Here is a 25,529-nt window from a genome sequence, read left to right as displayed (position 1 = left end):
GGAGGCTGAAAGGAAAGGGCCAGTGAACTCCTTTATAGTCTGTTGCGAAAAACTCTTTGTTAACTTGGATCTGGGAATCTGTGAATGAGGGGTGTCAGGATGTCCATGAATGGTGTAATTCTCAAAAAAAAAAAAAAAAAAGATCATAATATCCCAGACAGTAACGTCTCTGAAAATAGTTTGGATGGCCTTTCATGCGGATAAACTACTTGAGCGTAGGATTTTGCCTTTCCCCCCTGCAGTGACTCTGCCCTCCATTATAACCTATTATACCTGGACAACAGGTGCCTATGGTTCCCAGGTTTTATTGGCATAGAAAAAAAAATTCAAGAGCATTCTGAACAATTAAAACAAAGCATAATGAAAAGACCCGACTCTAAGCAACAAGAGATAGAAAAGACCAGGGAAAAATCAGAAGAGAGTAAAGTTTCAGTAAAAAAGAATCTGATTTCTCTAGCTCCAGGAGAGATTTTTGACAATATATCATAAGATAATTAAGCCAATGCTTTTAGGTCTCCACACGAGGGACATTGCCTGGAGCCTGTCAGGGCGAGGAGAACAGAAAACCGGGAAGTCGACAGAAGGGCCAGATGGTAAGACAAGCTCCCCTACACTCAAAGCTGAGGCTCAGAAAGCACCTTATTTTGGCAAAACACTTCACAATCATCTGCTAAATGATTACTTAGCCAACAGATTCATGAGGTAGTCAGGCGTCGAAGGGTCCGGTCTCAGGGGCGGTCCCATAACGTGGTGGGCTGCATGGCGCCAGTCTTTACTCCAGTAGTGCCTGCCGTCGGTGCCCAGACTCGCAGCTATGGGCTCTCCAAAGACCACCTGCCCTGGGAAGTTCAGAGGGGGTGCTCAGCGCCTTAGTTTGCTCTTAAAATGTAGACCCATGTGACACACACATAAATATTGGTCTTTTCTGTCTTTGTAAAGGGTGATAGGAATCCTAAACCTCTAGTGAGTAGGATTTAAAAACAAAAACTACCTTTTTACTATGTTCCAAAGTGCATTGAGCATTAGGGTAGACGATTGTCCCCACTCACTGATACCAGACTTGGCCCTATGGTTTGCTTTGGCTGATTAAACATGAATTGGAAGTGACGTGAGCTGCTTCCAAGCAGGGTTGTTAGAACCACAATAAGTTCTTTCACCCCCATTTTCCCTCTGTCCTGAGATCAGCTGAGTCTGCCCCTTGGGCTGTGTCTCAGATTGAAGAGAATATGGAGCGGAGGCGGAGCCAACCCCGATGGGCATGAGCACAAACGAGAAATGAGTCTCTGTAGTCGTCAGCCACGGCTGCTGCAGACTCACTGCAGTGTAACCTGGCAAAGCTGGCTGACACATGTGCCATTCTAATGGAATTTTCTCACAACCCCACCTGGGCAATGCTATTATTACCTGCAGTAAAGGCAGAGGGTGGAGCTTGTGGGGTTAAATCACTCCTCTACAGTTACATTACACACACGCAACAGAGATCAAGTGGGGAGGTAGGGTTTGAGGCCGGGCAATTTGAGTCCAGGGTCCTGACTTCTGTGCTACTCTGTCCTCACAACAATCATCGTACGGTCACGTGGCGTTCCACCTCAGTATTCCTATTGCAAGTAAACCATCTTTTCCCACCCTTAAGAAAAAGAAAAAAATTCCTCTAAAAACATGCAAGTAAAAGAACACTCAGATGCAATTGTAGCCAGAAATGCATATTTTAAAAATCATGCAAATGAGGCCATCAAAAACACACACAATGTTAGGAAAGTTAATAGTGCAAGTGAATTTGAATTTAAAATCAGAATCCCATCTCTGATTAGCATTTGTCAGAATGACAGATTCCCTGGCATCCGCCCGATCGTACCCAAGCAATCAGAAAGGGGAGTGCACAGCAAAGAGAGGCTGGTGTACCAAATTAGTTCACTCTAGTTAATCAGATGCCAGATTTTAGTTAAAATCCTGACATATAACTGTAATTAACTGATTTCCACAGGGAGTACTGACAGTGGATGGCCACCAGCTGCCTGAGTCATATTAAATTGGAATGTAGCTTCCTATTATCTCCCAGATCATTTCTCCCTCAGACTAGCCACTGTCCTCTAGCCAGCCTAGGAATTTGAAAAACCAGGAAAGCAGGGCCTATTGAAGCCTAACAAACCTTGCTTCTTAAGTAGCCAAGTATCAGACCGTGGTCAATAAAAGTCACCCCCGGGGACTCAGCCACTGCTAAGGTTCTTTGCTTTCATGATACGCGCCCACTAGGCCAATGCCACCCCCCTCCTGCTTGTTACTGTCCTAGTCCCCGAAAAGGGGAAATACTGTTACTCTCTCTTTCTGGTATGTGGAACAAGAAGTCGTTCTTAATATAAACTCTGAGGTAACGTGTTAATTATTGGAGAGATAACAGGATGGACACTATTTTATCTGCAGGTACGAAGAGGCCTTTCTATTCCAAGAGAACCCCTTACAGACGCTCTGACCGTGAGAAACTCAGAAACTTGATCAGCAATCACTTTGCAAGTTGCCAGCTCAGGAGTTTCCATGGTGCTTCATCATAGAGGAAAGGTCCTTATCACACACATTGTTTCCATCATTTGGCCCATCAAGGTGATAGGGGAATACTGGTCCAAAAGTTCTACCATTTTAATAGCGCTCAGGAAAAATGAAAAGTGTCAGCATCTACCAGGACCCTGCCAGGACTTTTGTGAAGCCAGATAACGGGCAATTTCATCAGAAGGGCTTAGCTTCTCTAAAATGTGACAGCCGCTCTTTCGTATACACCACAAGCTTTTTGTTAGCTGGGCTATTTTTAACGGTCTCTCCATTAAGCACCTGTAAATATCAAAAAATTGGAAAATGAAAGAGTAAAAATTCTTAACGGCTCTTCTCCTTTTTAACAATGATTCTAAGATATTTTTGAAGGACTAAACAGCATGCAAGAGGTAGAAAGGGGAAAGAAAAAAAAAGGCCTGGATAATCCATCAATTAGAGACTCAAACTAGACAATTCTGCATAATTATGGGCTCTGTTAGATTCGGGCTAAAAACAATGTCATAATAAAGATAGCTAATATATGTATAGCACCCTATAGTTTGCAAATATAGTTTGAAGGTCATATATCTCACTTGAGCTTCACGGCAACCCTCATGCTGCTTTGACAGTCAGCCGACGCTCAGTGAGACTAACTGAGTGCCCAAGACACTGGGGTAGTAAGAGGTCCACTAGAATTAGAGTCCTAGTATTCTGCTAGCACATCACGTGTGTGCTCTGTTACTGGGGAAAATCTCATTTTTCATTTCTTGGTAAAGAGCACCTTGTTTTAAAGATTGTATTTATTTACTTTTAGAGAGAAGGGAAGGCAGGGAGAGAGAGGAGGGAAACCACAATGTGTGAGAGATATATCAATTGGTTGCCTCTCGCACGCCCCCAACCGGGCACCTGGCCTGCAACCCAGGCATGTGCCCTGACTGGGAATCAAACTGGCGACCTTTCGGTTCACAGGCTGGTGCTCAATCCACTGAGCCACACCAGCCCAGGCGAGAGCATTTATTTTTATTTTTTTGTTCTTTTTAAATTGAATTTATTGGGGTGACACTGGTTAATAAAACCATACTTGTGTCAAGTGTACAACTCTGTAGAACATCATCTGCACACTGCTTGTGCACTCACCACGCAAAGTCAAGTCTCTTTCCACCCCTGTTATCCCCCCTTGCCGTCTTCCACCTCCCTCCACCCTCACCCTCCTCCCCTCCGGCAATCGCCATACTGTTGTTGTCTGTGTCTGTTGTTTTTTACTTAATCCCTTCACCTCTTTCACGGGGCCCCTAATAATCCACCCCTCTGAGAGCTGTCAGTCTGTTCTATGTAAATCTGTTTCTATTTTGTTTGGTAGTTCATTTTGTTCATTCGATTCCATATATGAGTGAAATCTTATGGCATTTGTCTTTCTCTGACTGGCTTATTTCACTTAGCATCATACTCTCCGGGTCCATCCATGCTGTCACAAAGGGTAAGAATTCCTTCTTTTTTATGGCTGAGTAGTATTCCCTTGTATAAGTGTAACACAGCATTTTTCTCCACTCCTCTGCTGTTGGGGACTTGCGCTGCTTCCAAATCTTGACCATTGTAAACAACACTGTAAGAGCATGTATTTTTAAAGCTACATGTGGATGTGGCTGAGCAATTTTCCAATTTCGCTTACTGGTTTCACTTACCACTCTTAGCAGGTTGGCAATGAAAAGCGCTCTATCTGTCCTCGTCTAGTACCTCTTGATTATATTCCAGACCAGATGGTTTCCCAGCTCTCAGGAGATAGTACATCTTCACCATTAATCTCCCACTATCTCAGCAAATTTCACATGACGGTGGATCCTGTCTACCCATACATGTTCTCTCCTTCTTCCTCCATTCTTTGGCTCAAAAACAAACAAACAAAGAAAACAACCCCTCCACCCCAAAAACCAAAAACCTCTACACTTATGATGCAATCTCCCACTTACAGGAATTCTGCCCTATGGGAGATTCTAAAGATTTTCAAATAATGAAATGTATCAAAACAATCTAAACTCCCTCCTGACCAGACAACCCATTAATTAGATGAAAGTGATGGAGCGGATGTTCGCACCTTGTCTGGATTTGGAAGCAGCACTTAATCAAGTCCTAAGAGCTGTCGGAGAAGGTCAGAGAGGCAGAGAAGCTGGCAGAGGTGCCAGGAGTGGAAGTACTGGCTACCACAGAGAAAGCCAAACACATTTATTTGTCTTAGCTCGAAGGGTTTGTTTTGATTTAAACTAGTACATTTACAAAGGGGGACAATCATTGAGAAGGAAAATACACAGAAGTAGCATAATAGAGTAGATCGCACAAGTTCAGGTTCAAATCCTGGTTTTGCTCATTTTCAGTTGGTGACCTTGTGCCAGATGAGTCCTCGCTCTTAGTCTCAGTTTTTCTCATCTATGAAATGGGATCACAGTGTCCCTCTAATGTGGCAATTTGGGGAGGATCAATTAAATTAGTGTATTTGAAGGTATCTGTCATCTTCCTGGGATCCAGGAGTCACTTCACAGTTTGGACTGAATTGTGTCCCTGGCCAAAATTCCAGTGTTAAAGCTCTAGCTCCCCATATCTCAGAATGTGACTTTATTTGGAGATAGGGTCCTTTTCAGAGTAATTATGTTACGATGAGGTCATTAGTGTGAATCTGATCCAATATGACTGGAGTCCCTAAGCAAAGAGGAAATTTGGACACAGACACACAGAGGGATGACTATGTGGGGACACAGGGAGAAGACAGTCATCGAGAAACCAAGGACAGAGGTCTGGAACGTGTCCTTTCCTCACCGGCCTCAGAGAGAACCAACCCCACTAACACTTTGATCTCGGGCTTCTCGAGTCCAGAATAGTGAGAAAACACATTTCTGTTGTTTAAACCACCTAGCTCATGATTACAAGCAGCCCCAGCAAACTGATAGTATCAAAAATTATAAGTCACTACTTACAAATTTGCGGTTTAGAATTTTGGAGGTAGCTACCCAAACATCTAAAGATAGATATGGTTAAAAGTCACCCATTTCAGGACTGAGCTGAGGGAGATAGCGGATGTTTACTTTCCATTTAATATGTCCTCGATCATTTCCATCCCTAGCATGTGTTTTTCTTTTAATAATGGTTTGAAAAATAACAAAATGATGATAGTGCTTTAGATAAAATTGTAAATATAAGGCCCCCAAACAAAACTGGTTAAATATAAACTTGATATTCATATTTCCCAACTTCATAAACTGATTTCTTCTTTAATAAAGTGCAGAGTAACCAGAAATGTGGGCTTTGGAGTCATGTGAACTTGAGCTTGAATTCCAGGTTTAGCACTTACTAGCAAAGTGACCTTGGACTTAATTTACCAAACTTTCCAAAGTCTCAATTTCATAAGTCACAAACAGTGATAAAATTTAGTTTGAAGCATTGTTATGATGATTAAAAATGATAATGTATGTTAAAATACATTACTGAGATAATAAAACCTGAAGTGAGATAAGCTATTAAAATATGTGCCAGGCACATACTAAGCACTCAACAAACAACGTTAGTTGTTACAATCATTGACCCTCATGTTACTACATTTTGGGTGTGTAGTTGGCAATTCGGCAGTAAAATCAAACAATAGCCTTGTATTTCCAGACAATTACAATAGAGACAATTAACAATTGGATATCCTTCACGCCTGCTGGAACAGTGATTCTGAAGCTGTAATATGCATCTGAATCACCTGCGCTCTAGCATATTCTGATTCAGTGGCTCCAGGAGGGGGCCCAAGGCTGTGCGTTTCCAACGAGCTCTCAGGGGATATTGGAGCTGCCTTGTAGGGACCACCCTTTGAGTGGCAAAGCGCTGGATGATAGAATGGCCTGGCAAAGGTATTTACAGATAGGAAATATTCATATTAAAATCTGTTTCTTATTTAAACAAGATAACAACAGATTTGTACTGCTTTTTAATGTTCAGAAATGATGTTAGGTAATAAATGAGTGCAGACAGGGTAAAGGAATCTTCTGTAAAGGGTGTGGCCCAGAGCTCTGGTCGCTCTGTACCCGCAGGGATCTGCCCTTGGGTTGGCTGGTGCAGTTACCACGTGAATGGTCGAGGCTTCTTCCCGTCCAACCCTCCCCTGCTCCCTTCCGGTTCCTGTTTGATGACATGCCTTGATCACCTGCCGGGGATCACATGCCAATCTCTCAGGTTAATTTACTCCAAGAGATCTGCTACCTCTTTGACAATGGTGCAGTAGAGTATTCTCACAAGTACTGTTACAGTCAGTCTGACTCAACTAGGACATTTGGGGTGACATTCTAAATGCTCCATACGTATAATCCCTTTGGAAAGGAATTTAGCAACATCCCTAAGGTACATTTGTATTTACCCTTTGAAGCTGCTGTCTTACTTCTAGGACTCTATCCTGAAGTAGAATTCTGTGGTAGGCACCCCAAACAATGGCACCCCAAAGATATCCCACATCCTAATCCCCATCCCTTGGGAAGAGGTTACCTTACATGGCAAAAGGGACTTTCACAGTTGTGATTAAATTATGGACCTTGAGACAGAGAAATTATCCTGGATTAATCAAGCGGGCTCAAGGTAATCCACGGGTCCTTAAAGAACACGAGAGAGGCAGAAGGGGAGATCAGATTAAGATGATATTCTCCACCCACTGTTGCTGGCTTTCAAGATAAAGGAAGGGGACATACCAAGAAATTTGTATCTTCTCTAGAAGCTAGAAAAAGCGAGGAAAGGGATCCCCCCCCCCCCCCCCCCCCGCAGAGCCTCCGGAAGGGACACAGCCCTGCTGACACCTTGGTTTTGGCTCAGTGACACAGACGCCTGACCTCTGGAACTGTCCGATAGTAACATCGTGTTGCTGCAAGTCACTGTGTTAGTGGTGCTTTGTTAGAACAGCGCTAGGAATCTAAGTCCCCTTCCACAAATATGAAATAGCACATGCATGAGGCCATCACTGTGCTTCTATGTGTAACAGCTTAAAGTTCGGGGACAACCCAATATCCATCATCAGGGACCAGCTGGACAAATACAGTGGCATATTCCCCTCCCGTAAAATAGAATGAGGAAAATCTCTGTACGTAATATTAGCTGACCTTTGGGACATATTTTGAATAGGAAAAAAGTGAGATACAGAACACTATGTATAGTATTTTACCTTTCACGTAGACAAGAGAGAGAAGTAAAGATATTCTACAGATATTCTATTTTTCATCAAGAGAAACCCTATAAAGATAAGCTAGAAATAAATTAATAAAATGATTACTTCTCTGAGAATACATATTTGGTATATAATTTTGACTTTTGGACCATGTAAATGTTTATTCAAAAATAAAATTAAATTTTAAAATAATTTAAAATTAAATGAAAATGCTTTTACTTGAGTTTCTGCCTATGCTATACATTCTGAAACCTTCCCTGGACTTTTACTTGGCTCCTAATGGAATTCTACCCCAAAGCAAATCAAATACCCAAGATCAAGAAACTGTTTCCTGACAGAACTGTCAGAATTGTAACTTGCTGGTGGGCTACGATTGACCATTTCTGCTGAATTTAGTGTTTCTTAAGTCATTTTCTGACATAATGGACCTGTCTGACAAGCACAGGACTGAACAAAGCAAGAAATTATAGAGCGACCCATGTCATAGGGTTGGCAACAGTGCCATCTGGTGGCAAAAACCTAATGCTGTAACTTTAAAACTGCAGTACTTTCTTTTCAAAGTGTTGCACTCTTTTTACTGAAATCACATTATATGCGGAGTGGAGGTGGGGGTTGCAACCAGAAATGGTTGGTAGCAAGACCTTATTAACTCTTGTGTGAAACCGAGTTTACTCTTAACACAAGATATTGCTGGACTGCAAGGCACTTGGCCAACTTTTCCTCCAGGGAGCACGCCCATGCCTTTCCCTGCCCGCCCCTCCCCCACCCAACCCCCTCACCCGACCTTACCTTTGCACCCTCTCTCCTAGACTCCAAGGGCCCTCCTTTTGTTTCTGTAACTTGTTTCCCGAGCCCACACAGCCCAGCTGGCTCACTTCTACTACCTCTGTAACTCTCTAAATAAACTTTCTCCTACAATTAGGTAAAAATTAAAAAAGAATGCATTTGTTTGGAGCAAAATCCTTATTGAAACTTCATTCAACAAAAGCCAATTTTGAAAAACGTATTTTCGTGTCAATTATAGACATGCTAAATCTATTTTCATGGTTTTTATAATCAATATTATAAAAATGCAGCCCGTTTCAGTTTAAACAAACAGCCGGGATGATTTATGAGATGGTATCTGATAATTTGGGTTTCTAAAAGGGAGATGACAGAAACTACTAGCACATCCCAAGAGGGTCCAAAGCCATCAGATAAAATGTACCTTAATTGGTTTTCATCCTTCCCCAACCAGTACCAGCAAATGAGTGAAATTATTTCTGTACCCAATTTGTCTCAAAAATAGATTTTCTCTTTCTTTTATTATGACTATTTACATACTAAATTGAACTAAAGAACTGAGGCAATTAAGCAATTTGGAGTAAAAATACCTTTGGTTTTAAAGTTGTAACATAATTGTCATAAAAATACCATTTGGATAATTGCTTCAATTGTACCAACACCCAAGTTGTTATGAGACAAATCAATGCATTTCAAAAAATTGTTGGAAAATTTTTTTGAAATTCAAAACCTACTACATACCCTGCACCGCTCTGATTTGGGTGCTGGGAGGGATCGTGGAGATGCCTCAGAGACAGAGAAGCTTCTTTAAAGTTAACTGGAGAGTTTGCCTTTGTTCATCAGGTTGGAAAATGGGCTACTAGTGGCCTTCAGGGTGGGATTTGTGGCTCAAGGAAACGTCTTGAGGTTCCAAGGATGATGAAAGCATAGCCTGAAGGAAGAGATGCAGGCATGAAGGTGAGCACAAGGGAGAACAGAAAGAGACATGCGTAAGGATGGATGAGACAAGGAAGGACGGTGAGGGAGGAAGATCAGTTGTGGAAATGCATGTGCAACTTTTTCATGAACAAAAGAGACTGCAGGTATTTTACCTTACTCTCTAGCTAATGCAGTCATAAGTGAGGTTGTGGGTCGGGACTTACCATCTCTCCTTGCATCCGCTATCACCTTTGCCGCAGACTTGCTCATCACGTGCACGATGTACAGAGGGCAGTTGGCGGCGCTGGCGATGGTGATGGCTCTCAGCGTGGCCTCGGCCTCCACCGCTTCTGGGCGGCACAGCTCATGGCCCTCGGGGCCTGTTATCCCCAAGGCCAACATCTTCTTTGCTCCCTAAAAAGGCAGCAGGAACACACACATGTGCAAGGAAGGCTTACTAATGACAAATGGCGTTATCGTACTGTAAAAGAAATACACGGACCAACTTTTAGATCTATTAGGTATAGGGCTGTGTGTGTTTTTGGTAAAAATAAATTTAAGCCTCTGATAGTATGTGTTAACTTTTCAAATGCATATTTCACAATTAAATTACTTTGACTGAAAAGGTGAAAAAGATAAGAAAAAGGTAAAAAATTTAGTTCTAATAATTCTTTGAAAAGCAGTGTTACATTTAAGACTTATTATGGTTCAAAACAAAACAAAAATATGCAAATCCCCAATATTAGATCTTCGTTGAAATGATTCATGGTATTATATTATGTAGTTAATTTTACTTGTTACTGAATCAGTCTCTGCTGCCCTCTCCTCCCACCCACTGAATGATATTGGTCCAGGTACTTCTGCTCTCTAGATAGTTCCTTCTTCCTTACAAAAAAGGCAGGAAGTCAAGACCATGAGTGGGAAAATGGCTTGCCCTGTGCCACACAGCTGGGAAGTGAGAGAGTCAAGTGTAAACCCTGGTCTGCTTGAGTTTACAGCTCATGCTCTTCTCCCTTTATCCTCCGCTGCCACCTGGCCACAAGCCTCCACCTCACTGACTTTAATTGGAACTGAGCCTAGGGAGAGAAAAAAATCAGCTAATGTCAAGGGTACGAGACAGCCCTTTAAATCTTGTAGACGGTACACCCTTCCGGCATTAATGATGGAACTCACATGAGAAACACATATCATCTAGATTCCTGCAGAGCACTTGTTAATACCCAGTTTCTGAAAGGAGTGAAACTTTAAACAACTACCTAATACACTGCGTAAATCCTCAGATTAAGCTGATGTCCGCATTCCAAACCAGCAGCCTGAGCTACCACCCCCGCCCCCCCCAAAAAAGTGCTGGGCTACACAAAGAAAAAATATTTGTATTTTCTAATAAAACATGTTTGGTATCTAATATAATAGCTGGTTTGTAAAAGGAAAATCCATATTCAAATGCATATACCATGTGCATAAAACTCAAGGCAGAGACTCAGCAAACAAAATTGTTTCCCAACCTCAGAAAATTAGTTTTTTTCAGTACATTGCATGAGTTTACCTACTTAGGGCGAATCATCGTCACCTTAAAAAAATCACAGTCATTTTCATTCCTGTAGATTGGAGTGTTATGGCGTTATCGTAAATAATTTAATTGTGAAATATGCATTTGAAAAGTTAACACATACTATCAGAGGCTTAAATTTATTTTTACCAAATACACACACAGCCCTATACCTAATAGATCTAAAAGTTGGTCCGTGTATCTCTTTTACAGTACGATAACGCCATTTGTCATTAGTAAGCCTTCCTTGCACATGTGTGTGTTCCTGCTGCCTTTTTAGGGAGCAAAGGGTGCTTTCGGATGCAATTTTACCTCTGCAATCAGGTCTCCGTTTTCCGCGTGGACCTGAGCGATCGCTCCAACTTCCTTGCACCAAGAGAAGGCCGCATACAGCTCCGCGTCTCCTACCATGTACACATCTTTATAGGCCATAAACATCTTGAAGGAGTTCACACCTTTATCTTGGGTAAGGACTTTCATTTCTTCTTTAACCTAAACGGAAATAACAACAAGAAAATGTCACTGTTTCATTTAAAGATAATTTCAGTATTTTTCAAAATGTTGCATTTGGAGGAGAATTAAGTAAAATAAGGGCAGCTTAATTCCAGATAAAAAGCAATTTAGGCCTTGATCTTTCCTCCTTGTTAGACCCCATTTCATCTGCCGCTACGAGACTTTGAAATCATGGAAGAGCTCATAGTTTTCCCCAAAGTACTTCATTTCTATACTTGGATATAAATTCTCAGCATTTATCTCCTGATATGAGGAAAATAGTTTATAAAGTGAAGATAAAGCCATGTGGCAGCAACAGAAACAATAGTGTCTCTAGAAGGAATCAAAACTGATGTGAGATAAGGGGTTGGGACTCAAATCAGAAACCCACAGGAGGAGTTAGTTCTCAGAGAGGAAGTAGAGGGTGTAGATCTACCCATTGGGAGCTCCTAGAAGGTGACAGATTCCGGACCAAGTCGGAGTCGAGGAGGGCCGAAGATCCCCAGCAAACCACCGGAGGCTGGTGGGAGGCGTGGAACAGACTCTCCCGCACAGCCCCCAGAAGGAACCAACCCTGCCAACACCTTGATCTTGGGCTTATGGTCTCCAGGACTATGAGAAAAAAAATTCTTGTTGTTTAAGCCCCCAGTTTGTGGGACTTTGTTACAGCAGCCCTAGAAGACTAGTACACTTACTGAACAAAATCTGTATTTTAACACATATTCACCAGGTAACCATTTCCAGACTAAGGTGTGAGAATCACTGGTAAGGGCAAATATCATTTTATCATTATCATGAAGCAAATATCACTTTTGCTTCAATAGAATAAGAGGGCAGGAGAGGGGGTGGGGAGGAAACAAGGAAGGCAGGAAGACCCTAGGATCACAGAAGAGATCAGGTGCATCACTCAGAATGGCATTTTTGGAGAAAGATTAACTTTAACTGTGGACTATGAACTGTGCTACTATATTTGCTGACCTATCTGTTAAAGATTGATTACTTGTTTCATATTAACTTGGTGTGTAACACCTCCCAATTCTTAGGGGGAGGTGGAGGCATAAGTGACCTGGTCACATCAAATAAAGTCACCCTCGTGAACTCTTCCTGGTAAGGAGATTTCTGATTTAAGTTCAATGTGGAAAAAACATGTTGATTTAAATCACAAGTAAAAATGTATTCTAAAGCACTCATGCAAATTTGTATGGGGAGAAATGGACACATTTTAACGTCTCTCAAAACTCTCTTCTTTATCTCAATCGTGGTATCATTTCTGCCAAGGCCCAAGTAATTAGCAGACGTGGAAGGTTGCTTTAAGCTACATCATGAAATGATCTGAACAGGTGGTGAGATTAGCAGAGCCGTGGAGAAAGCACCAGGTCAGGAGACAGCTGGGAGGAGGCCTTGAAAATGTTCCCGGTCTTCCCCTTTCTCTTTCAAGTGCACAGGAGGGTGGGCGGCAAGGGCCAAGAGTGGGGAACGGAGGCATCTAAATGGGAATTTCTTTGGTTTTTCTCCAAATATTCCACATTTCTAATTAAAGTTCTGGTCTGTGGAAAAATACCATTTACAAGAGCTGGAAAGGTTGACGTTGAAAGAAAGGAAGATCAGAACTTTAAAAAAATTACATGTCATGAATTAAATATTAAGAAGTCTATTGTGAATTATTATGAAGCATTTTTGCTACCATCTGATTTTGATGATATGATTTTGTTTTTAAATTTTAGTTCTAAAAATTGACAACACTTCACAGGAATCAAAACTCAAAAAGCACAAACGAACAGGCAATACAGAGTCTTCCCCCCATTCTGACCTCCAGCTGCCCGCCAGTTTGTCATATTTTTGACACGACCAAATTTCTTGATCGTGTACAGGGCAACGACTAGGGAACTAAATGGAAGAAACACACCCCGCGGAGATTTACCTGCTCGCTCCACCAGGTCACCGCCACGTGAAGGCTGTAGTCGCAGCAGACTTTGGGATCCGCCCAGCTCCGCCAGGTCTCGAAGGCCTCGACCAGAGAGCTGCCTTTCTGAGGAATGGCAAAATCGATGATCATGGTGGTGCCCCCTGCCAGGGCGGCCTGGAAGCACAGGAGGGTGTCAGCAGGTGAGACGTCAGTTTTCTGTTTAAGTCATTTGTCTCCTTGAACAATGTGCATTTGCAAGCACTTGGGCACACTTGATAGGCCTGGGAAACTGCCTTTAAAAGATCCAGAGGGGCATACGTAGACTTTCCATAAATTAAAGTTTGAAGCCCTGCAACTGAGGATATAAAGAAGAAGTCACATGGAGACTGGTAGGAGGGGTAGAGATGTGGAGTGGGCTGGTTCCACATGTGGCGTGATGGATAAAAGTCAGAAGAGATATTTCAGCTGTGGAGGTCCCCTTTGGGGAGTGAGGGGTCCCAGCCTCTCACCAGGACCCCCAGCTCAGAGTTCCAGTGCCAGGAACAGAAGCCCCCATAACTTCTTGCTGTGAAAACCAGCAAAGATTGTGGCTGAGGGAGACGGGGGTGGAGGGGGTTGTGATTCTGACTGGGATGATCGAGAGGGTGGCAGATGAGGGGACAGAGGAGGGAAGCACGAGTTTGGCGTGGAACATCCTGGTGGGAGGTGCTCGGGCACACGTCCGACATGCAGGCAGAACAACACGCAGACCTGATCCTGAGGAGCAATTAAGGGCAGGAGAAGGCTCAGGCAGTCACCTTGGAGAGGACGCCAGGGGTCCCGGGTTGGTGGAAAGGACCAGGGAAAGAGAAGCAAGACGTGACAACAGGAGTCACAAGGACACACGCTCTGGAACACACACGCAGCATGAAAATGAGGCAGTGCCGAGCCCAGGGACACGTTCACAGTGGCTCTTCTGGGTGGCATGATTTCATGTTGTTTCAATTTTCCTACAGTTACATTTTATTTTCGATATTTGCTAAATCTTCTGCAACAAAGCATAACTTATGTAAGGACAAAAAACACTTTACAGACATGTGCATGCCACGTGAGTAAGTACACAGACTACTGATGGTCTTCCTACTAGAGGAACATGTGTTATGGCCAAAGGCTCATTTTTCTAAAACTACAGCAGATGGAAATTCCTGGGGCTCCCAAGTGAAAGCTCCTGAATAAGATTCATCACAAATGCTCCACCTCCCTAATTAACTGGGAGCGGGAGGGGGAGGGGCGGCAGCAGCCAGTTGTCTTTTCTCTGATCCTACTTGTTCTCTCCCTCCTGTCCACTCTTTCTGCCTCTCCTCACCCTCCCAATGGGGATGAATTTAGAGAAACTGTACTGCAGGGGAGAGGATGGCCTGGGCCAGCGTGGGCGAATGGATGAAAAACAGAACTGCCTTTTTCCAAACCACTGGGACAGTAGCCACTTGCTACAGGGATCTCGGCAGCTACCCTGGGTCTTGGCAAACAGCTGTGGGCACCGTCTGGCCCCAGCCTCCTTTTGAACCTCTTGCTTCCTCTTCTGGTCTTTCTGGTGGCCCAGGGTCCTTTGGTTGCCCCAAGTTATCTCAAACCCCTGAATATTACTTCAAGATCTGAAATGTTCCCTTCTTTTGACTGGATCCAAGGAGCCGCAGGCCAGAGCTGCAGAGCCGTAATCCCAAGTACAGTGGATGCCGCCCACCCCGGAAGGTGGGAAGGAGACCTGTTCTTCTCGAGGGTTACTTGCCTCTTAAAAAGGGTGCTTGTTTAAATACCCAATTCTGGGTTAAGCATTTTATACTCACTAACTCAATTAATTAAGCCTTGCTGCAGCCTGGAGAAGTAGCAATTGCTTTCCTATTTTACAGTCGAGGATACTGAGGCTCAGAGATGTCAAATGACTGTCCAAAGTCACACAGCTGGTAAATTCTCACTGGTAACAAGGAGGAAGATTCAACTTTGAGCCAGAGGTCTTACATTCGGGTTGCTCTGGGTGTCTGCCCCATGCAGACCGTCCACCCCTCTTCTCCAATCTCCCGCTTGGTGTGATCTGCTTTCCGGCCTGGAGCCCCAGGCCATTAAATGAATCATTATTTGGAGAGAGGCAGAGGTTGGCAAAATCAATCAAACATTTAGTAAACCAAAGCCATACAAAACAATCCCCATCATCAGACTCTGAAATGCAATTTTATTAAGCTCATGTGATGTTCATCGTTGTGACAATCGCTAATGAAGTAACATTCCCCTAAAAGATTTGTAGGGAAAGGCCCATACCAGTGCTTCTTTGCCCTCACACAACTATTACCCATGGGATGATCAGCTTTGTCCAGGAAACCAGCTGATTAGGACACCACAGTCCCAGCCCACCTTAGATATGTTCAGTATTCTTTAATTCTTTCAACATCAGATGCTTCTTGGTTCACTTCGCAAAATGTTCCTCCAGCTTCACCTAACATTTGAAGAATGAAGAGAGCTTGGAGGAGAGAGAAGCAGTAAAGGATGACAATGTCTTTCGTATTTCTACATAAAGCCTAATTGTTTCCTTTGTCTTCACTGCTGATTGACTTCACTCCCCTTTTATTTCTAGTTAGCTAAACAAAATGCATTTACCTTTTGTAATCTGGGCTCATAAATCAATTCTTTCAGCTCCTAATTACCTTGGCTGTTCTCCCTTGAAAGCCTTCCAGTTTATCTGAAAGCTTCTTTTGCTAGGAAGAGAGCCTGTGCTGTCTCAGGTGCAAATGTGAGGGCGTGTAAATCGAGATCAACTCTGACCAACGGTGGGGTCATAATTTTACACAACACAGGAGTGTATTTAGGAATGCATTTGATTGTACAACATTACTGAAAGCATCCCAAGCATTCTCTTCCTTTCATGGTGTCATTGAATTTTCATTTCTAAGTTCATCCTGAAACAAGTGACTTTATTTTACTAAAATCAATCACAGAACTTGCTCAACCCAAGTAAAGTGAAAAGGAGTCCAACAGTGCACTTGAGCTCCAGGGGGAAAAACACTGGCTGCATTTTCAGCTTTCTCAGAGGCACTAAGACTTGTGAAAACAAGCTTCATCACCCCAATTTACGTTTCAACTCCAGAAGTGTACTTAGCTTTGTAAAGACATTGTCTCTTCACACTCATCTCCTGTCTCCCCAAGTTTGAAACATTAATCATGCCACCATCCATCCAACTGTGCGAACCAGACTTAAGAGTCCCCCTTGAACTTTCCCTCTCCTTTCCCTACATCCCCAAATCCACCCATCAGCAACCCTCCCACCCCAGGCTACCACCTACATAGTCTGTGAGTCTCTTTATTCCCTGCATCGCTGCCTCCCTGCCCAGCCACCTTCACATTCTGACCAGTCCAGCAGCCTCTGCAATGTCACCCTGTCCCCAGCCATGCTTGTCACTTCCAATCTTTCACTGACTTCCCTTAGATCTTAGGATGAAGGAAAAAAACAATTATTATATGTCCCATAAGGTCTCTGCATGATCTGAACTTCAGATATCTCCTCAGCTCTGTATTGAGTCCCTCCCCTCCCGGCTCATTCATCCCACTCTAGTGACACTGTCCCTCTGTTTCTTGGGAGCACTCTGAGGTCCTCTCTGAGTGATGTCACTCATGCCCTTCCCTTCCCAGCCCCTCCTCTCTCAGTGCAGTGAAGCTTAACCCAGACATCTTCTAGGGAACGTTTATACCATCCCCCAGAATCTCGGCTGTAGTTTCATCTCTGGGTGCCTTGTGCCCGTTACAGAGCCTGGTACATGAATGTTCTTTAGATATTTAAGGGAGAAAGGAAGGGGGGACCAATGAATTTCCCCCGAAGCTATGACTAGGAATAACTATGATGGTTCCCTGTTCCAATTGCAAAAGGGAAAAGCAGTGTAATTGCCTGTTAATTCGAGATTTCATTTGTCAAAAACAGTGCCAGCCCTGGCCTGGATGCTTCTATGGAAATGTCAGTATGGAATATAGACTCTGAGCACATTTGAAAGCTGAATGCTTAGCCTTATCCAAAGCCCATGACCTAATCAGTGCTAACTAAGACTTTTAAGACAACAGAACTACCATATATTTCTTTGCCCAGGTCTCAAATGATTTCTTCTTTTAAAAAAGATTACATTTTGTCTTGTCTTATTTTAAGCTAATTGTTAAGGTCTTTGCTTTTATCTGCGAACAGATCCTTGGGGTTCAGGGACTCATGCCCATCACCAGAACGTGTGATTTCCCTTTCAGATAAATGAAACATAAGTGAAATATCGAAGCGTCTTCCCTCAGTTTGTTACCTGACATGCGAAGAGAGGAGGCCGAAGTGGTGAGGAGTCGACTCTGGGTGATTGCTGCAGCTCACTTAGCCAAACAACCCGCTCAAGAACACAGTTTGGTGATGCAAGCATTATGACTGGCAACTTCAAAAGAGAGAAAATGCCAGGACTCAAGTATTCACTCCAAAAAGCCACAATCGCCCCAGTTAAGGCTGCAAGTCCAAAAGTCTCTCGTCTATAATCCGTCATTAACGCCAGGATACATTGGAGCCCCACGGCCTCTAGTTGTCGCTGTTGAGCACTAAGACCAGCGTTTTCATCTCTATCACCCCAACCACAGCGCCGGACGCTTAGTGGGTTTCCAAGAAATCTTTGTCGACTGGGTTAATGTAACCTAACCATCAACTCGAAAATTTCTAGTTTAGGGTTATTCCGTATTAGACGGCAGTGGGGTCCGAAATATGCCACTGTGTCATAAAAGTCATCCTGAGCTGAAGGAATTTGAGAATAGGCTTCTCCCCGCCCCGCACAAACTCCCTTATTTGCCTAAAAGCAGAGCCTCCCAAAAGAATCCAGATGCATCCGTCCCTTACAAGAAGTGTCAGCATCAGGGAGACTGATGCATCCCCTGAGACGAGAAGCTTGCACCACACCCCAACAGCCTTTGTCACAAAACCATCATACCTCATGCTCGCTTCCGCAGCACATGTACTAAAATTGGAACGATGCAGAGAAGATTAGCATAGGCCCTGTACAAGAATGACATGCAAAATTGCGACGCGTTCCATATTTTAAAGGTTTAAAAAACCTGTCATATATCCCATCTATTTCCCAAAGGCCCATTTGACTTTCCTAAAGGTCATTTGCTTCCTAATGAGTGCCTTTCTCCTCCTCCCTTTCCCCTGAAAGGGAAGTCAGAGTGTAAGTCTCAAATTCTCACTGCCTCCTTGAGTCACGTTTTTTTGTGAACTTGCATGTATCTGAATTTTATTTATTTTATTTTATTTTTATTTTTTAAAGATTTTATTTATTTATTTTTAGACAGAGGGGAGGGGTGGGAGAAAGAGAGGGAGAGAAACATCAATGTGTGGTTGCCTCTTGCACGCCCCCCTACTGGGGACCTGGCCGGCAACCCAGGCATGTGCCCTAGACTGGAAATAGAACTGTCAACCCTTTGGTTCCCAGGCCGACGCCAAGGAGCGGCGCCAGTCAGGGCATGTGTATCTGGATTAAAAAATCTCTCTGTTCTCTTGCTAATCTGTCTTTTGTCAGTTTAATTTGCAAACCCTGATAACTAAACTTAAAAGGTTATAGGAAAAGTTTTTCCTCTCAGACAGTAGCTCTGTGAAAACCTTGATTTCTACACTATTCTGTTAAACACTGAAAACATCCAGTCCAGGCAACTGAAGGAGAAAACAGTGGTGGATTGAAAACCCTAAAGAACTCAAGTGTGGACGCAGAAAGAAGGCAAGCCCTAGATTCTGTAAAGTTCAGTGAAATAATTCCTAACTACAATGCCCTCAATAAGGCCAAAACCCTATTTAACGTCCAGTAGTTTCAAGTTAACATTTGCGATGTTTTTTTTTTCTTCCTCTAATGAATAGTGCAAAGGTTAACTTGTAATCAATAAAGAGCCATCCAAGGAAATCATAGAATTAGAAACTCAGAGCTGAACCATTCAAGCTATCACATCAAGAACGTTCAAAGCTCAGCCTCGCCAGCAATTAAAAGAAATGCTTACTTAAAAGTATTAAGAAATTCTATGTTTTTCTATTAAATTTGCATTGATTTTTTTTCAAGTCAATATTCACAGGCAGCCAGGATGCAGTGAAATGAGAATTACAATGTATTGCTCGTGGGAGCAGAAATTAAAGAGCAGTCTGGATGATTGTATTAAGCTCCTTTAAGATGTATCTCATATGCACTGGCCCAGTCATATCACTCCATGGGGTCATTTCTAAGTCAACCATTAAGAATCTGAGTAATGATTTACATCATGTTGTTATTCACAAGCAAAAACAACCCCCCCCCCAAACTGGAAACCACCCAAACGTCCAACACTGAAAAGAAGAGAGTGAAGCTGTTCACAGTTGGGAAACAGGGCAAAAAATGAGTGAGGGACTTGGAGGGAAGGATGAGTTTGGTTTGGAACATGCCAAGTTTGAGGTGCTTCTGGGACATCAGGTTGTGGTATCTTCAGAAAGGCCAACACGAGAGCCTAATTGATGGGAGAAAACAAGACGGGAGAAAAAGGTTTGGGGCTCAGCCTCCACTCGGAGAGGTCACGGAAATCACATTCTTCAATGACAGTTAAGGTCATGGGGAAATGTTTAATGAACAAGGCTGACTCCAAAGAGAGTGCACAACTGAGTAGAAGAAAAAATGTTTATATGCACCCCCCCAAAAAAAGAAAAAAACCTGAAAGGATAGGAAGCAAAATGTTAGAGTTATAGGTGATTTAAATATTTTTCTTTGTACTCTTTGCCTTTTTTAAAACAGCAGTTTATTCATTCAATTAATATATATTGAGCAACTATAATGCTCCAGAATTTTCCCAAGGGCTGGAGGATGACTATATATTGTTCTAGTTAGTTTTAAAAACATTTTTAATTGAAGTTGTTTATCAATGCTTCGTTGCACAGGTAAGAAAATGATGATAGTCCTGAGAAAGGAAGTGACTAGCTCAAGTTCACACGGCCAGCCCACAAAGTCTCTGAAGCCCAGCCTGGAGCTCCAGCCAGCAACAGAATATGGGATTTGGCTAAGCAGCCAAGTTTTCTGAGCACAGCTCTTGTACAAGGTGAGCAAGCTCTATAAATACAACCATAAATGTGTGCTTAATCATAGATCTTCCACTGCCTTATTATAAGTAATCATCTTGATGGCATTTTACCAAAAAGTTTCAGAGCAAGGTATAATTTTCTTTCTTGACAACTTAGAGGACTTTTTGTCCTTTACAAAAAAGTGATCTGTGTGTATTCCCATTAAAAAAAAAAAGATTCTTCTTCCAGCTATTGATGCTGCCAAGTTTTTAACACAAGTCACCCACTCCAAGCTGCGTATATGTCTAAATATAAATACATATATTTGAAAATGGGCTGAGTTCTTGTAATTCAATCTCTTACCACAGGATATAGTAGAAACAAAGTCATAATTTCTCCAAGTTTATCTAATTAACAATATCCACTTGAACAAAAAAATCCCATTGTCTTTCCTCATAGATATGAAATTATTAAAAGCCCACCAGATATTTAGTATAGACCAACAAAATAAAATATTATTTCTTTAAAGCAGAACATTACTTCCACTAGTTATATCAGATAGAAAGCTTTTACATTTAATTGAATAAATTAATTATAGGCTTTAAACCAACCTCTGACATGAATTAGATGTACAAACTATGTAACCTTTGGTTGATGTATATTTCATTTTTAAAATTGGGCCCCCTCACAACCTCACAATCAATAAATAGAATACCGTACATAGTATCCCTCCTATTTGTCAGATACTATAAATGACCCGCCTGCTGGATGCAGAAAGCAAACAGCTATTGGTCTGTTGGTCTAGCCTTTTGGGGCTCTTCTCCTGAAAGCACCGTGGATGAAAAAGGGCTTCTCCAGAAAGTAACCTGATCATAAATTCCTACCTGGGCAAGTCTGGGTGTGGAGTCATGAGTAAAAGGTTTATCTTTGCCTGAAGCAACCCCGTCCATTGCTTTTGTGCCTTTAGATTAACATGCCTTGAAATAAGCATAACCACCCTCAACAGAGCACACGATCTTGGTAAATGTCCTGTGACCCAGCGCCCGCCTTGCTTTCTCTCACCTTCTCACGTTCCCTCCTTAATCTTAAATGCATAAAAGAAACTGCAAAACTGTCATTTCCGAAGCATTTGAGGTCTCTTCCCAGCCATCGTCATCAGTCACTTCGGCTCAAATAAGCTCATAAAAATTCTCTACAGGCTTGGACATTCCTTATGTCAACTTTTATTTGGACTAGCCAACGGAACCCTGAGGAAGCCCACCGGGACAACAGCATGGACCTGCGCCCCCAGCTAGGTCCAAGCAAGGACCCAGTGTGTGCCGCCAGCTCCCCGCTTCACGGTGGGTGAACCTGGGGAGTGAGTTTTCTCTCTAAACCCCAGGCCTTCCTACTGTAAGTAATAGGTCCATGACTTATTTGAGCTGTTCTTAGAAAATCCTCGAGATGGATGAAGGTTGAGATAACTCAGGGAAAGGGAAAAAAAATGAGTTGCTGCTTTTAATTTCTGCTTTTTAATTGGATTGCTTATTGAGAGTCTCAACAAAATCTTTCCTGCTTAAATGAGAGATAACTCTCTTTTGCTCCCAAAGAGAAAGGACACTTGCTTTCCAAACCCGAATACTCTATGGGGTGACAATAGTTTTTGCAGATCCCCGAGTCTGGTGTGGCAGAGATGGGTGTTACGAGGTGTCCAGTGTGATAACTGATCCTGGAGAAGCCAGCAGGAGCCCCAGGGAGAAGGGCAGGGCGCCCTGGGGCGGGTGCACCCTGAAAGAGGGACAGGCCCTGTGCCTTGGACAGTTTCTGGTAAGCTCTCTCTGGGCCTTGCTCGGGCATTCAGAGGTGACTAAGAACCTTAGAGGGGTTGCCTGAGGTAAACTTCCTCCAGGGAGCGAAGCAATTCTGTAGGGACATCCACCACATTTGGTTTGTCCAGAGATGTGCCCGTAAAGGTTGGCTTTCCCTAGAAATGTGTTCACCCTACAGATCCCAAACAAAAAACTAAAATTAACTCGGGAAATCACGTCTCTGAGGCTGACAAACTCCGGGACAATCAGCCTTCCACTAATAGTAAGATGGCCAGGATGAGGATCCTTTGATAGTTCTAAATTAGTCTTTTGCATGCACAATTAGAAAAAGCTGGCTATAAATTTAGGCAGAATGAATGGAAAACATTTTTAACTGGTCTCTTGAAGCTTCAAAAAGAGGATTTGGATAAGGATCAACCTATGATTCATTTAGATGTCAACCCAATTCTTTTGGGTATTAACTATGGCTGTCCTTGCCCTGACTGGTGTGGCTCAGATGGTTGGGTGAGGTCCTGCAAAGCTGAAGGTCACCACTTCAGTCCCCAGTCAGGGCAGGCACATGCCTGGGTTGTGGGTTCGATCCCCGGTCGGTGTGTGTGCAACGTGTCTCTCCCATTGACATTTCTCTTCTTCTCTTTCTCCCCCTCTCCCCCTTTCTCTAAAAGTAAATAAATAATAAAATCTAAAAATGCTGTCATTTTAAAATAGGGAAAGTCATTTGAAACTTGACTAGTCAAGGAAATGTAGATTATAAGTGCCTCCACAACAAAATTTGAATCCAACTGTTCTTTTATAAAATAGTGAGTTTTTCTCACGGGTAAAAGGTCTCTGTTTGTGCCTGTCATACATTATGTTGCAAATGTAACATGAACTTTCTACCTCCCAATGGTATTGTTAAAATTAATTTAAAGGCAAGAGTTTTGTAAGAATTGGGTACCCTAAAATTCTCAGAAATATGGAACCTAACTCAAATGCTTTCCAAGTTCATGTGATCTAAGATTAATCTTTAGGAAATAAAAGTTAGTTTAAGTGTGTTGGTTTATACGACACAGACATGTTTTTATTTTACTCGGGCTCACAGAAATAATCATTAACTGCCGAACATTTGGGCTTATGTAAAGCATTTGTGAGTGGAAGAGCCTGTGTTTCTGGAGGTTACACAGTGTCTCCATAAATCTGCCAGCCTGCAGAATGCTAACTGCATGCTTTCTAGTTTTCACTAGATACGGAGGACTGAAGGGTTAAAATATCAAAATATGTAGGAATAACTTTACAGTGTTCCACGAGGGCCCAGGACACCTCAAAAATTTGCTTTTTATGTTAAATTGCATGGGGAGCATTGTGAAATAAGTGATGAAAAACTTCACGGTTGTACATTAAGTAATGGTCAGGGCTATGGGAAACCCATGGGGGCAGCTTGGTTTTGCTCTGCTCCCGGCAACCCCCATTTTTGGGTTTTGCATTCCCTCATGCATCATAAGGCATTTAAGCCGGATTTAAATCAGATGGAGTAAGTACGAGCTGACACTACAGGAAGGAGACATCTTACTCTATTGCCAAGGTTTGATAAAGTCACTTCAAGGAAAAGCCAAATTGGTAACTGCTTTCTTTCACAGCTGACTCCCAGGAGACAAAGACTTTAAAGGTTACTGACTGTCACCTGGAGATTTTGTTCATTTAAAAGACACTCTCCACCCTCCTTGGAAGGAACCTCATCAGGTGCCTAACCGTGAATGGGTGTCTACCCCTCTCTCTGACCCTCGCCTCCACCTACAATGGACATCAAAGACTCCACTAGGATGAGAAGCTACTGACATCGGAGGTGGACGAAGACTGTATACCTTTCCATGGATACTTAAACTCAGAAATCAAATGTTTGTCCTTACCTTTCATTAATGATATGAGTCATTATAATACTTATACTTGTTCATTGGGTTTTTCTATGTAGTCTCACTGTCTGTGATTACTGAACACATATAAGATAATTGTTAATACTCTTTTTATGGCTTATGTAAATGTTATACTAGATGCAAACTGCAGAAAAATGAGACAGAAGACAAAACTTGAATCATGATAGTTCACAGGGTAGAAATAACCCAGAGTGTTTTTTTGCAATGAAGGCCCTAAGACATGACCACCGTCCATTTACCTCTCCTTTCTCTTTTTTAGGAAAACTTGGCTTCAACTCACATCCCACGATTATGGTATTACCCCATCCCCCATGGTCCACCTTTTCAATAAGACAGCTCAGTTACAACTTCCTAGGTATGAGCCTTTCCAAGGCTGTGAGACCACACTATCCAACCAAAAGGTTGGTTATCGATGCATCCTTAAGATAGGTTTATTACCACCAGAGGGGATTGTGAATAAAAAAGGGGGTTCTATGGAAAGTCACCCCAAGGGCGATCTGATCATAAATTCCTAAATGGGCAGGTCATGGCGGGTAGTCACGCCCTAGGCCTACAACTTTCTTAGTTAAAGGTTTTTCTTTGCTGTAAGCCAGCCAGCCCTGTCCATTGTTTTTGTGCAGCCAGGTTAACACACCATTGAAATAAGCATGCCCACCCCCAAGAAAGCAAGTAGAATCGTTAACTATTCTGCAATCCAACCCCTGCCTTGCTTTTTCCCACCTTCACGTAATCTTCTTTATGTTCCTGCCTTAATCTCAAACGCATAAGAGAAACTGCAAACCTGTCATCCTCTGAAGCATTTGAGTTCTTGCTTCCTGGCAATTGTCATCAGTTTCGCTCAATAAACTCTTACAAAAATATTCGACAGATTTGGGTGCTTCTTATATCAACAGCATGAAATATCATTTTCATTTATCACTGTCTGTATTTAAGGTGCCCGTCTCTGTGCCGCAGAGACGATGTGGCTATGAACGCACGCAGAAATGCCTCACAAGCCTAATCCCCGCAGCGTTCATTTTGATAACCTTAACTGCCTCCACATTGGGAAGGCGAAGGGCTGCTGTATTTCTTAAAAATGACTTCGTCCTATTTTTGAGAAAGGCCATCTTACATTAGCACGTAACTCGTACAGGGTCTCACCCATCATTTGCCCCTCTGATAAATGCAAACATCAGATATATTTCGGTGGGCATATGGGAAAGGAAGAGAGACTAGCAGGGAAGACCTCCAGTGACGGCAGGCAGCCCTGAATTGGAAGAGCCACGTGACTTAAGTTTCAGTTTCCTCAACTGTAAAACTCAGGTGACGGTCCCTGGGATTGTTGGGAGATGATGCCCACTTGCTGCGGTGCCTGATACACAGTGAGTGCTTCTTAAATGAACGTTACTTAACAGTATTAATAAGAGGTTTTCA

The 25,529-nt window shown here is 42.7% G+C and overlaps 1 protein-coding gene, 1 long non-coding RNA gene and 1 other non-coding gene across 9 annotated transcripts in view; 2 read left to right on the top strand and 1 right to left on the bottom strand.

The window, feature by feature from the left end:
• DPYS (dihydropyrimidinase) overlaps nucleotides 1-25,529 on the bottom strand; it is a 73,896-nt gene that overhangs the window by 40,991 nt on the left and 7,376 nt on the right. For 6 of the 7 annotated variants that reach the window (XR_008427488.1, XR_008427487.2, XM_071222218.1 and 3 more), the window contains 4 exons: nucleotides 13,366-13,524; nucleotides 11,265-11,444; nucleotides 9,628-9,817; nucleotides 683-839 (listed from right to left, as the gene is read on the bottom strand). Coding sequence is in view for 5 of the 7 variants with exons in the window: in XM_071222218.1 (XP_071078319.1) it covers nucleotides 683-839; nucleotides 9,628-9,817; nucleotides 11,265-11,444; nucleotides 13,366-13,524 (686 nt within the window). In the remaining 2 variants the exon portion in view is untranslated. The remainder of the gene's footprint in view (nucleotides 1-682; nucleotides 840-9,627; nucleotides 9,818-11,264; nucleotides 11,445-13,365; nucleotides 13,525-25,529) is intronic. The other variant, XM_053929842.1, reaches the window with a different exon arrangement.
• On the top strand, nucleotides 18,324-18,430 carry LOC112315798 (U6 spliceosomal RNA). Its single transcript, XR_002975938.2, has one exon. It is a non-coding gene; the product is annotated as a U6 spliceosomal RNA (small nuclear RNA).
• On the top strand, nucleotides 20,280-24,958 carry LOC123477845 (uncharacterized). The gene is made up of 3 exons (XR_006652851.2): nucleotides 20,280-20,436; nucleotides 21,597-21,738; nucleotides 23,823-24,958. It is a non-coding gene; the product is annotated as an uncharacterized lncRNA (long non-coding RNA).

Source organism: Desmodus rotundus, chromosome 8 (assembly GCF_022682495.2).
Source record: "Desmodus rotundus isolate HL8 chromosome 8, HLdesRot8A.1, whole genome shotgun sequence".
Lineage (NCBI taxonomy): Eukaryota > Metazoa > Chordata > Mammalia > Chiroptera > Phyllostomidae > Desmodus > Desmodus rotundus.
This window is presented reverse-complemented; position numbering and strand designations above follow the sequence as displayed.